Source organism: Plasmodium gonderi (assembly GCF_002157705.1).
Source record: "Plasmodium gonderi DNA, contig: Chr01, whole genome shotgun sequence".
Classification (NCBI taxonomy): Eukaryota; Apicomplexa; class Aconoidasida; order Haemosporida; family Plasmodiidae; genus Plasmodium; species Plasmodium gonderi.
Genome location: NW_021628925.1, coordinates 642,441 through 656,103, shown reverse-complemented (window position 1 = coordinate 656,103; position 13,663 = coordinate 642,441). Strand labels below are relative to the sequence as shown.

The window sequence follows — 13,663 nt, the reverse complement described above, 5'->3', positions numbered from 1 at the left end:
GCATATCCCATTTTTTCTTTTTTTGTTGTGTTATTCCTTTCCTTCATGTTAACCAGCGCTTGGTGAGCGTTCTTGAATATCAAATAATCATATACTTAATTGTGCCGTTTTTGTACGTGCACGTGCCTTTTTTTTTTTTTTTTTTTTTTTTTTTTTGCAATTGTGCAGGATCTTTGTACGAGCGTCCATCCATTGACCCTTTCTGATTGTTTCATTTTTTTTTTTTTTTTTTTGAAATCATTATTATGTTTTTATTTTTCTTCACGTGATCTTGTCTGAATGTAGACATCATCATGTGCAAGTTCTTCATCATGCTGATAAAACATTTTTCGTATGACCCATGTGGGTGTTCGTCTGAATATATCCATTTCTAAACCTTTGCACATCGGAATAATATTTTCCTTTGTATCTTCGGAAAATTGCTTCTTGTTGAGAATTTTTTTTTTTTTTTTTTCTTCTGCACAAGTCAGAAAATCATTTGGGCTAGTTTTAATTTCGTTATTCAACCCAGAAATAGCTATTTTAGTGTGTAACTGTGTATATGCTTGTTTCTGCTTATCAAAAGCTGCAAAGCTGGAGTAGGTGCAAATATCGTTACACTGGTTCAGCTCGGTTTCTTCGTACTTTTTCAGGTTCTCGCTAATTGGATTTACAGAGGAGTAGTAGCCGTCATTTGATGAGTTGATGGGGAAGGAATTTTGTGTGCAATTTAATTCTTTTTTTTTTTTTTTTTTTTTTTGCGTTTTTTGCACGTTTTGCCTTAACAAGTCAGGAATGAAGTATGTCCCACTCAAATCAATAGCTCTTTCATAATCATTGTTACGGATGAAAAATTGTATAAATTTTAACTGCAGAAGAATTGCAACTTCGCAAGGATTATTAAGATACTGATTTTTTAAAATAACTGGGATATTCAATTTTGTCAGCAAATTTTGTAGAAAAAAGTATTTGTTTCTTATATCTACTTTATCTACATGCATGAGTTGTTCTTGAGTTATATAACCATATCTGTAAAATATTAAAAACATTTTTACACAATCTGAAAAATCTTCAACAATATGAGGAGTAGTAGTAGCAATAGTAGTAGTAGTACATTCTTTCCTTTCTCTTTCTTCTTTATCCTTAAATAGAACATACGTTGCAAAGTTTTTCAATACATGAGCTTTCCATCTTGTATTTCCTATTTTGTATTTCTTCAAAACATGAGAGTTGTTCTCTTCAAAAAAAACATCTGTATTGTAATGGTTCGTACCATGACAACCGTCACTTATGGAACAATTGATCAGTAACTTCTTTGGAGGGACGTTGAAAGGGTTGCTTAATGTCTCATTATGAAGTTGTAATTGAAACTTCTGAAGTGTGAGATTATACCAATTTAATAAAGGAATTGAAATTTTTTTCAAAATTTGGAATTCAAATTTGTTAAAAAGTTGTATTAATAATATGTGAATTTTGTTCTTCTTCTTTTCATATATATCTAACGAAGAAACCATAGAGTAGTAATATGGGTTATTCCCATAAACAATTGATAATGCTTTTTCTAAATTTTGTATAGAACATTTTTTTTCTGTTGCTTTTGGGAATATTCCATGAATTTTCATTTGAGGATTATAAAGTTGAATTAATTTCAAAATTAAAAATCCATTCTTTAATTCTTCGTATATATTTTTTTCATTTAAAATTTTTTTACTCAGTAGCAGACTGTTTAACCAGTCTATAATCACAGAAATGGAAAAAATTCCTAACCATTTTGTTTTACTCAGCATGTCTTTATTTTGGGCATAACTTGTTTGCTTCGTTATTTCATTGTAGATGCTTCCCTTGTGTTCATACTTCATAGGCTTCATTGCATGTTCTCAGGTTTGCATTTTTATTCTTAATGTGTGTAATTCCCTTTGTTTTTATATATATGCATTCATACGCAATTTTTTGTGTGTACTAGAGGTAGATTGATACAACCTGATGGACGTGTATGTCTAGATATAGTTCACGAGCTGTGAAACATCTGAAACGGTCTCACGTTGGGTTCTTCAAAAATGTACATTACTTTTCTTGTTCGATCTGTTCGAATATACAATCATGTGAATAAGCCTTTTTTCTGGGTGAAGACAAGGCTCTGGGGAATGAGGTACAATGGGTTAGTTGAAAAGCTTTGCCGCTTCTATAATTTAAAAAAGTGTGTTTTTTAAGGTTCATATGTTTTATACTCTATATTTTATACTTTAATATTTGTTATTTATTATTTTTTTTTTTTTTTTTTTTTCCCTTTCGCCTGGATGTTTCCCATTGCACTCCCTTTTTAAGTTCCCTCACATGCACAAACCGTTACACGTTCTTTGAAGTATAGGGAAATGTTAATTTATATACCTTGATATTTTTGATAAAGACTCACATAATTAAAGAGTTTTAAAGTTATTACTTGTTTATATCATTAATGAGTAATAGTATAGTTGACAAAACAAAACAAAAAAAAAAAAAAAAAAAAAAAAGACGAGGGGGAAGAAAATGAAAAAGGTGAAGAAGGAAAATACAACTGCAAATAAGCATGCAAATATAAACGCGGTAAAATAACAAGATAACAAATAAATTAAAAAAAAAAAAAATAATAAAATAATACAGCATTATGATGTCTGCTTAAGATAAAGAAATCCAACAATTCTTACTGAAAAAATTGTAAATATTTCCTTGCGTGTTGTATATAATATGGGAATTTATTTTATGTGGATGGTATGAATTAATCTCACATTGTTCGTTCGAGTGGAAATTTCTGACACACACACACACATGGTATACAAGTTTATGGTATATGCAACATTTCCTTTTTTCACTAAATGGATAAAATGGGGAAATATTTATTTCATTTTTCATTCTTGTCCTCCCTTACTTTTCCTTTTTTTTTTTTTTTTTTTTTTTTTTTTGAGGAATATATTTTCAAGCTTCCTTTCAATATAATAATAAATCAGCGGAATTTTTTTTTTTTCCCTTTTCAAAAATTTTGGAAAAAATGGGCAGATGGAAATAAAAAGAAATCAACTGTTAATTTTTGTAAGAATGGATTTTTACATAATACACCATTTTGCTTTTCTTGAATTTTAAGCGATCACTTTGTATGTTTAAGGCTATAAGGAGGCTTCTTCTCTAGCAACTTTGTCAATATCTTCGTCTATGTCTTGGTCTATGTCTTCCTCCATGCATTCCTCCAAACCTTCATCAATGACCATGTTCACTTCCGCTCTTGCTTCGACCCTCGCCGTTGTCATCACTACTCAATTTGTTGCTTTCACTTTTGCTGTGACCCTTATCGCACCTTTGTCTCTTGCCCAATGTGCAATTCTCCTTTTTTCGTTTTTCTTTATTCACCTTTTCCTTGGGATTTTTTTTGAGGTATTTTTTAATTGCCCTGTAATTAATTTTGTATGCACAGTCCATACAAGCCCGAAGTTTCACCTTGGTCTACAATTTTGTTTCGGTCACATGGGTTGAAGGAAAGAATGAAATGGATGCATGCGCACGAAATTATGAACAAATGCGCACGAAATTATGAACAAATGCGCACGAAATTATGAACAAATGCGCACGAAATTATGAACAAATGCGCACGAAATTATGAACAAATGCGCACGAAATTATGAACAAATGCGCACGAAATTATGAACAAATGCGCACGAAATTATGAACAAATGCGCACGAAATTATGAACAAATGCGCACGAAATTATGAACAAATGCGCACAAAATTATGAACAAGTGCGCACTAAATTATTAACACATGTATATAAATTGGAAGAGTAAAAACGAGTGCAATAGTGCATATCCTGGGACACGCAAATGGGCTATTTTTATTACCTCCTTCTCTATGCCCTCCTCGGAATAGCGAAACATAAATTCATATGTATTCAAATTTGTATTGTCACATTCGTTGGATGAGCATATAATGTGTCCCTTTCCACTAACAATTTCTTCTTCTGTTCTCCACCTTAGTCCGATCTGTGAGAAGCACCCGTGATAATATCGAAAAAGAATGAAAACAGATGATGAAGTGGCGTTGAAAGGAAGCAGCAGGGAACGGGTGTAACAAAGACACAGAGAAGTTACAAAAAAACAATGGAGTAGCAAAAAAACAGTGGAGTAGCAAAGACACAGTGGAGTAACAAATACACAGAGAAGTAACAAAGAAACATCGAAGTAATAAGGTAAAAAAATACTTCTTCAATTATGTAAAGACAGTGATATACGTAACACGTGGGCAATGCAGATAAGTGCGGACAATACCTTCTTTACTTTGTACTCATCCAAGTAACATATGACGTACTTGTTACATATGCTCTTATAATATTTTTGCAATAGGGAGTTATTTTCTGTGGACTAAGAGAAATAGGATATTGATGAAAAGTGGTGTAGAATGGTATGATCCTTTTATATACAAAATGGGTGGATCATATGGGAAAAGGAAGAATAGCTGTCGATTCATAAATTGGTTATTTTTTTTCCTTTCTTTTTTTCTTTTTTTTTTTCCTTACCACATCATGAACAAATTGGTATTTTTTCTTCAAAATGTCGTAATCACTTAGATATTTCTCTTGATTATTTTCTACTTTGGTTTTTTCCAGATGACGTAATGACATCATAAGTTTATGTCTTTCTATCGGACTCAAGTCATCGAACACTGTTCTGTATCGGGGAAAAAAAAACAAAAAAACATGACATATGACAAACAGCGCGTGACACATACCGCATGACAAATGTACGCAAAATAATTAAAATGTTGCATAAATAATTGGACAATATCCTCCTTTTCCTCTCTCTACATGGAAAATATCCATTTTTAGTCTCTCTCTATCCCCTCAGATAAATTCTTATTTCTTCTACTCACTTTGGAATTTGGTATCCACTCAAGTTAACATAACTCTTCGAATCTGATGCCATGGGAGTGAAACGTTCTGAAAAAAAATATAAATTCAAACTTAAGGAATAGCACACTTGTGCTGTTATGAACAAAAATAATTCACCGGGGCCTTTTTTTAAGTAAAAAAAAAAAAAAAATTACAATTTTGGGAATTTTCAGGGCATTTGAAGTTTACAAGTGGAAAAAATAGACTTTTAAAAGAACAAAGCAAACTATTGGAAGTTTTCCCTCTAACTTGGAAATGTATCATTTTAAACACACACAAAAAAAAAAAAAAAAAAAAATGTGAGAAGAATCTAATGCAAAGAGAGGTGTGAATTATACACTATATATCGAGTGTTTTGGACAAAGAAAAAGAATTAAAAGGGTTGAAAAGTTAAATGCGTTAAAATGTTAAGTACATGAAAAGAAGCTAAATAGAGAGATTAATTAAAAAAGGTTAAATGTGGAACATAATCAAAATGAATTACTTTAATGCAGGAAAATTAAATAATTTCAGCAAAACACGAGTTAATGAAAAAAAAAAAAAAAAAAATACACTAAAAAAAAAATAAATAAACAAGTTGGAAAATGTGAGGAAAAAAAAAAAAAAAAAAAAACAGAAAGGATAGAAAAGCACAACAAAATGTGAGAACTTAAAATATGCAATTTAAACTTTCTCTCCTCTTTGTTTCACTTCCATTCTTTTTTGCTCTTATTTTTTCACAAAAATGATGGGGTACCTAAAATAAAATGAAATAAAATAAGAAAAAAATATAGAAAAAAAGAATATAAAAATATATATATATATATATATATATATATAAAATGATAAAAACAATGAAGTAAAAAAAAAATTCAACATTCACGTTTTACCATTATTATCTTGGCCCACAGTAGAGTATAACAACGGACAGCAAAGATTTGCTTCACAAGGAAGAAGCAAAATTTTGCGTACAGGTTTACAAGAACCAGTGCATACGGGAAAACTGTGTAATATACCTACCCACGTGTGTTCAGATATTTCTGACTCATCATTTTCAGGGACTTGCATTTCTAAGGGCTATGATAAAATCCTCCACTTTTATTCCATGATTTGGTTCATATCCTACGAAAAGGAAAAAAAAAAGGCCGTTACATTTTAAATTGCCCCACGTGCTTCTTCACTCGCTCATTCGTTCGTTTATTCATAGTATTATTTTTTTTTTTTTTTTTCTCATTCATTTTACTTCCTTTTTTATTCGATTTAGTTCGCACTAGTGTAGTAAGACGAAATAAGGAACGCGTGCACGCAAAATTCAACACACGAACATGTGCATCTACATCTACATCTTCTACACATCTATATTTTGGTTAATTCCTTCAAAAAGGGGTCTAGCAGGAGCTAGCTAACATTTCTCACATCTGCCTCCCGTTTATGCACATCTAGGGAGAAACGGAAAATGGGTTCCTCCAACGCCCTAGCCCCCCTCTCTCCCCTCAGTACATAAGCACATACATGTGCATGAACACGTATCTGTGTAAGAGAAACCGATGAACTGTTCCTAACCTTCATGAGAGAGGACGCGTCGCACGTATCCAGTAAAAACGTCGCGACACAAATTCGAAATGAAAAGGGGTGAAAAGTCCTCTTTGTGATTTAAAATGAATCCATTAAAAAAATTTTCAAATTCCTGGGAGAAAACGAAATTGTCCGAATTCACATTATGACTTTGCAAGCTGTTACGAAGAAGCTTAAACACATCTTTATCATCCCATAGATGGAAATCCTTCGTTTGATATACATATTTTAATCTATGTTCTGTTAATAAATTTGCATCTACATCGGCAAGGTCGGTAGTTGTAGCTATGATTAATACATTTCCTGCATTTGTTTTATTGGTACCCCATTTATTTTCAAAAAATATTTTATCCATATTTTCATAAAAACATAATTTTAATCTCTCTGCAAATCTATTCATCTGATATGAAGTATGTTGGTTCGTGTTAAAGCAAATATTTTCTATTCCATCAAATAGAATGATACACGGTCCTAATTTATTTTTTGCATACACAAAAATTTCGTTTAAGAATTTTTCTGACTCTCCCATAATTTTATTGAAAACTTGTGAACAGTTAATAATCATAGAGGTACAATTACATTCATCAATGATTCTTCGGGATATGAATGTTTTTCCAGATCCACTTTTTCCGTGTATTAATATTCCAACAGGAGGTGTAGAAATGCCTCTTTTCCTCTTGTCATAACTGGGAAAACAGGGTGACGGAGGAGGAGCAGACGGAGCAGACGGAGCAGATGGAGAAGCGGGAGAAGCGGGAGAAGCGGGAGAAGCAGGAGAAGCGGGAGAAGCGGGAGAAGCGGGAGAAGCGGGAGAAGCGGGAGAAGCGGGAGAAGCAGGAGAAGCGGGAGAAGCGGGAGGTAGTTTCATAATCCTGTATTCATTATGCATCATCTTATTCTCTTTTCCACAGTTAGAAGTAAAGTGGTGTAATACTTCTTTTCTTAGCTTGTGTATCAGATCCTCTTCTCCTATGACTTCATACAATCCGTGTGTTTTTTTACCAAGTGCACTTTTTCTAAAATTCCTATATATCTTTTTTTTTTTATACAATTCAACTTCGTGAGTATGGATAAAGGCATGCGATTCGTTCTGAAAATTCAGTGTTTTGTAGAATGGGGGATACTCCTCCATCTCTTTCATCTCCATCTCTTTCATCTCCATCTCTTTCATCTCCATTTCTCTCATCTCCATCTCTTTCATCTCCATCTCTTTCATCTCCATCTCTTTCATCTCCATCTCTTTCATCTCCATCTCTTTCATCTCCATCTCTTTCATCTCCATCTCTTTCATCTCCATCTCTTTCATCTCCATCTCTTTCATCTCCATCTCTTTCATCTCCATCTCTTTCATCTCCATCTCTTTCATCTCCATCTCTTTCATCTCCATCTCTTTCATCTCCATCTCTTTCATCTCCATCTCTTTCATCTCCATCTCTTTCATCTCCATCTCTTTCATCTCCATCTCTTTCATCTCCATCTCTTTCATCTCCATCTCTTTCATCTCCATCTCTTTCATCTCCATCTCTTTCATCTCCATCTCTTTCATCTCCATCTCTTTCATCTCCATCTCTTTCATCTCCATCTCTTTCATCTCCATCTCTTTCATCTCCATCTCTTTCATCTCCATCTCTTTCATCTCCATCTCTTTCATCTCCATCTCTTTCATCTCCATCTCTTTCATCTCCATCTCTTTCATCTCCATCTCTTTCATCTCCATCTCTTTCATCTCCATCTCTTTCATCTCCATCTCTTTCATCTCCATCTCTTCCATCTCCATCTCTTTCATCTCCATCTCTTTCATCTCCATTTCCCTCATCTCCATCTTCCCCATTTCCATCTCCTTCATCCCCTTCTCATTCTTTTTCATTGCATAAATAAATCTCTCTCGACACTCATCTCTACACAACTTTTCTAGCATACTTTTGCTAAAACTGTTCGTAATTTTTGCTACATTTTTTACATCAATCTTCGTATATTTCATTTTTTTTTTTTTCAAAAGATGTGTTAAAACTTGACACCTCTTAGATTCATGCAAGAATGGAGGAAGTTCAAAGGTAGAAAATTGAAACATGGCACATTTAGACAAGTACTCACTAAGTGGGATCATCCTACTGTCACCTAATCCTGTCTCATGATAACTTTCATCAGATGATAAGGCGAACGCATGCACATTTAAATTTAGTTCTTTCCACAAGTATACATACTTTAAAAGTAATAAAATAATGCAACGTTTTCTTAATGTGGATAGTTGAAGCTCATTTAATTTTCCCAAATTTTTAATTAGCAGAAAAGAGTATCCACCATTAAACAAGTTTAATCCTCTAGTTTTATTACTCATCTCTGAATTCATCTCCTGAAAACATTTCCTTGATGTCTTTTCCTTTTTCTTTTCTTCGTTCCATTTCACATTTACACGCTTCAATCTTGATTCCAAGAATTCACACAATACTTTGAACATTTGCTTCTTCCAAACGTTTTTCTTCACTAGAGCTATTCTCGTTACACTAAGGAGGATATTCTCAAAATTTTCATTAAATGGATCTATAGTTCGAAGGCACCTATTTCTTCTCTTCGTGAGATTTTCGATTGCTTCTTCCTTCTGCAAAATTTCGTACAGGCTTGGGTACATTATTTTATTTATGTATTCTTTATTTGTCCCCCTCCTGGCACCACTTCTAACCATTCCTCTCCCCACTCTGAGTTCATCCAAATGTCGCTCACACCTGAGACTGAAGGTGTCAAATATTTTAAGGGTTCTTTTCTTCTTCTTCTTCTTCTTCTTAACATTAGATACTTCATCTCCCTTCCCATATACATTCTGTGAACATTTCTGCCTCTCGCTTCTTACAACATCGCTACAATTTCTTACAACTTTGTCTTCCCTAGTAAAAATTTTCATAGGACCTGCTACATACCTGCAGTCACTCACAATTGGGAGCCGCTGATACTTGTCTATATCAATTGTGTATATTAGATCATTCGCATATTTGAAAGGAAATGATTGAAACAAATCTTTTAAAAATTTTTTTTTTTCACTTCCTTCTTTCCCCCTAAGGAAATACAAATTCATGTTCATATGGTTTGTCACATTATCTGGAAAAAAAAAATTCCATAATTCAACATCGAACATTTGAAAATTTTTTATGATAAGAAAATTTATTAGTTCTTTAGCTGAATGTTTATACACTGAACCACTCATTTTGATGAACTTGCGTAACCACAATTTGGTCACTCTTTCATAATACTTTCTTCTCACATGGATGTTGAACAGGTACTTGTGCATGTGTTTTCTTGGTATCCCCCTTTTCACCTTTGCGCTCACGAGTTGATCAGCCATTCCAGTTTGGTTAGCCATTCCAGTTTGGTTAGCCATTCCAGTTTGGTCAGCCATTCCAGTTTGGTCAGCCATTCCAGTTTTGTCAGCCACTCCAGTTTGGTCAGCCATTCCAGTTTGGTTAGCCATTCCAGTTTGTGTTTTTTTCACCTGACTTCTTCCCACCTTTTCATTCCTACTTGTGCAGCTCCCGTTCCTCCCTCCAGTTCCTCCCTTTGTTGACTTAATCTTGTCTACAAAAATTCTGAGTTTAAATCTTCGTCTCTTCCGGCTATCTTCTGAATTGGCAAACTTCATACATTTTTCATTTTTAAAAAAACTTTTGTTTAGGATATGAAGCGGTTCCCCCTTTATGCCATCCACAGTGAGAGAAATATTGTGTGAATTTTTATCTCTCCTTCGATATTTTTCTTTCACATATTCAATGTTTTCATCATTTTGTACGTTGTCTAGTATGTTCTGAAAGCACTCTTTGCATGACAAATTTTTTCTCCATTTGTATATTACAACCTTTTTCAAACAATCCCTTTCATATTCATTTTTAAAGGAATTGCCAAAATTCAAATCCTTGTCACATTTTTGCAAGTAAGAAAAGGATTGGCTACTGCTGCAGTAAACGCAAAGGTTTTCAATTGCCAATTTCTTCATGTTTATCAAGTGTTGTTTTGTAATTGACGAAGTGTGTTGCTGCTACTTGTCAATTGGGTCTGAGTGGTGGTGTTTCTACATGTATTCTTCATGGCAGGGAAGAAAAGGTAAGCGGAGGAGAAAAAAAAAAAAAAAAAAAATATAATAAAATAAAATAAAAAAAAATTTTCTTTTTGAAGCTTTTCCTCTGCCTACGGCTTATTTCACTTTATGTGGGAATAATTACATAAGCATTTAATTCTTTTAACTGATTTGCGAAAAATAAATGCTCTCAGGGTCAGGGGCTTATAGGATTAATAAAAATAAATGAAAAAAAAAGAAAAAAAAAGGGGTCGAATTTTCTTCTACCTAGATAAAGGTGAAATTTAATTACAACTATAAGATCAATTTTGTATATTAAAAAAAAAAAAAAAAAAAAAGGAAAGAAAAGAAAAGAAAAGAAAAAGAAAAAGAAAAAGAAAAAAAAAAAAAAACGCAGAGAATAAGATAAACTTCAACAAATGGGGTGATTACTTTTGTGTGTGGGGGGGAAAAGCTTAAAATAGCAACATGGCACTCCGCCCACAAAACGAAAAATAGGAGACGAGAAGGAAGCTGGAAGACGAAGAAATAGACGACGAAGCAAATTGAATGCTTGAATTGAAGCCAGAATTTGGAAAAAAAAAAAAAAAAAAACAGGTCAATGCTTCCCGTCCACTACAATTAAAACCTTCTTTTGTGACACCCCCCACCCGGTTGCCCAAAAACCCTGACACCACCACTTCACTAATATTGTAACCCACAACTAATTATGAGAAGAAAAAAAAACTTATGCGTAAAAGGCAAGAATATAAGAGATCATGTGAAAGAAATTGAGCAAGAGTGCCGACAATTAAGTAAATACATTAAAAGGGTAGAAAGAGAAAGGAAATTATTTCAAATATCTACAGTTGTGCAAAATAAATACAATTTTTACCTGAACAACAATTTTCTTAACAGTGTTTCCATATATTCCTCAAACAGCATCTTTGTTAATAGCTGTGGAATTATTTTCACATCGAATACAAAATTGGAGGATTATTATAACCCTTCTGAAGACGCTTACTGTAGAGCTTATACAGAGTGTTCTAATTCGGATTCCCAAGGGAGAGAATATAAATGTGGAAAGGATGTACTTTATGAGAGTATCTTAATACATCAGAATGAGGAACAAAGCAGGTGGTTACTACAAAAAAAGAAGAACAGAACACTGTGGAAAAGTACAGAAGAAGGATACCATCCCAAGCTTAGCAATTTCCAAGTAGGTGGTCTGCACAAGTATAATCATAGCCAAAATTGCGAACAGTTATGGAAAAACCGAATGAATGGAAAAAAAACAAACTACAAGGGATATAATTTTTCAAAGAAATGGATGAAAGATAGTGATTATTCTGGAGGTACATATAATAACGTGAACAGTGAAGAATTAGAAGATGAGCTGAGTGTAGAAAAGGAACGTGAAAGGGAAAAAATATACCAAGATCATGCGAGTGGTGTTGGAAAAAATATGAACAGTCATGTGATGAACCAAGATATGTACATCAATAATTATGAACAGTCAGGAGAAAAAGTTGGAAAAAAAAAAAAAAAAAAAAAAATTTTCATGACAAGGTTAAACAGCTATTTTTATTCCGATCAGGAGGAGGAAAATATGCTCCATGCAAATTTTAACACTTTTATGCAGAACTCTAATGAAAGAAATGAAAAGAAAAAATTGCCACATGTAAGGCGTGACACGAGAAACATCATTAACAGATTAAGAAACAAGGATTTACCCCTTGACGGCAAGTTGATCGAAAAAATACCTGAAGGGTTATCTTCCTATCTGCACACGAATAGTGCACACATTGGGGAAGCAAAAAAGAAAAAAGGAAAAAAAAAATGGCTTGAAAAAAATAATACAACGGAAGAACAAACCATAACCTCCATAAGTTTACAGGACCAAAGCGATAACGAGAACAACATTAAAAAAAATAACAGAAATTATATAGATTCATATATAGACATAATTAAAGGGAGGAACATTTTTTCTTTTTTTGAAAACAAAACAAACAAGGAAGGGAATGCATTTACCGATTTTATGCAAAATGTAAAAAAAATTTTCTTCTTTAAGGAAAAAAATGAAGCACAAAAGGGTAAATGGAAGAGTGATGGAGAAAATAGTGAAGATATTAACATTCTGAAATATCAGTGTTTAATTAAGTCGAGAAAAATAACAATTTACTTATGTGTATGTCCAAATTGTGAAAAAAGTTTTTACCTTTTAATAAAAAAAACTTCAAACAAAAAAATGATACCCAAAGTTTTATCCCCAGATGAATTCACCATATTAACTGAAAATTTAAAAAAACAAAAGCAGCAATTTTTTAATCAGTACAGGGAAAATAAAAATATAGGAATTAAAGACATTGACAATAAACGATTCCTTCACTTGGACATCCATTCAGTTGAGTATTTTTGTGACTCAGTATTTCTCATCAATGAGAATGAGAATAGAGACAAATATTTTTGCAATTGCTACGTGCGGATGGACGAGGGGAATGAAGAAGGCATATACAGAGATATAAACATGTTGGCTTATTTCTAACATCCATTCATCTTCGCGATGCTGTTGTGCTTTTATCCATGGTCTGTCTGTTCTGTGCATGTGTGCATATTGTTTTTGTATGCGTGGTGTGTATGTGATGGTATGTTCACACATTAATGCGTTGCAAATTTTCTCAACATATTGTGTCAACCACGAACATACCCCAATCCGTCCACTTGGAAAAATGGACATTTTAAATTTTGCTCCATGTTGTGTGTTATTACCATCTATTGGGCAGTTTTATTTGTCAACCAATTTTGCTATTCAATGTGTAAGTCCGCACAAATTTTTCAAAAAGAAAAAAAAAAAAAAAAAAAAAAAATACCGTACATGTACATACCACAGTGTGTGCCTACCAAAATGTACCTATCACGTATGCTTTTTTTTTTTTTGCCTGAACAAGCTATATTTTTCTGTTTATCAATTGTTATGTAGTAACTCAAAGGCAAAAAAAAGAGGGAAAAAAAAAAAAAAGAACAGAATTTAATGAAGTTGTTGGACCTCTTCTTCGCACGAGCATTTTTCAACAAGAACAAAAAATAAAACAAAATAAAATAAAATTGATAAGCAAAATAGTGAATAAACAAAATTTAATAAGGCTATATAAAAATTATAAATAATTATAGAAAAA

The 13,663-nt window shown here is 32.9% G+C and overlaps 4 protein-coding genes across 4 annotated transcripts; 1 reads left to right on the top strand and 3 right to left on the bottom strand.

Annotated features, from left to right (window-relative positions):
* Window positions 1-251: 251 nt before the first annotated feature.
* PGO_011270 (hypothetical protein, conserved) lies at window positions 252-1,847 on the bottom strand (the record flags this gene model as incomplete). The annotated part of the gene is made up of 1 exon (XM_028685767.1): window positions 252-1,847. One exon carries the CDS (start codon window positions 1,845-1,847, stop codon window positions 252-254), a length of 1,596 nt encoding a protein of 531 aa, XP_028541568.1.
* A 787-nt stretch (window positions 1,848-2,634) lies between these two features.
* On the bottom strand, window positions 2,635-4,925 carry PGO_011260 (hypothetical protein, conserved; the record flags this gene model as incomplete). The annotated part of the gene is made up of 6 exons (XM_028685766.1): window positions 2,635-2,879; window positions 3,219-3,453; window positions 3,846-3,986; window positions 4,272-4,364; window positions 4,520-4,670; window positions 4,873-4,925. The coding sequence occupies 6 exons, from the start codon at window positions 4,923-4,925 to the stop codon at window positions 2,635-2,637; spliced, it is 918 nt and encodes a 305-aa protein (XP_028541567.1).
* A 999-nt stretch (window positions 4,926-5,924) lies between these two features.
* On the bottom strand, window positions 5,925-10,427 carry PGO_011250 (AAA family ATPase; the record flags this gene model as incomplete). Its single annotated transcript, XM_028685765.1, has 2 exons — window positions 5,925-5,992; window positions 6,434-10,427. 2 exons carry the CDS (start codon window positions 10,425-10,427, stop codon window positions 5,925-5,927), a joined length of 4,062 nt encoding a protein of 1,353 aa, XP_028541566.1.
* Window positions 10,428-11,217: 790 nt separating this feature from the next.
* Window positions 11,218-13,032, top strand: PGO_011240 (hypothetical protein, conserved; the record flags this gene model as incomplete). The annotated part of the gene is made up of 1 exon (XM_028685764.1): window positions 11,218-13,032. One exon carries the CDS (start codon window positions 11,218-11,220, stop codon window positions 13,030-13,032), a length of 1,815 nt encoding a protein of 604 aa, XP_028541565.1.
* Window positions 13,033-13,663: the final 631 nt, after the last annotated feature.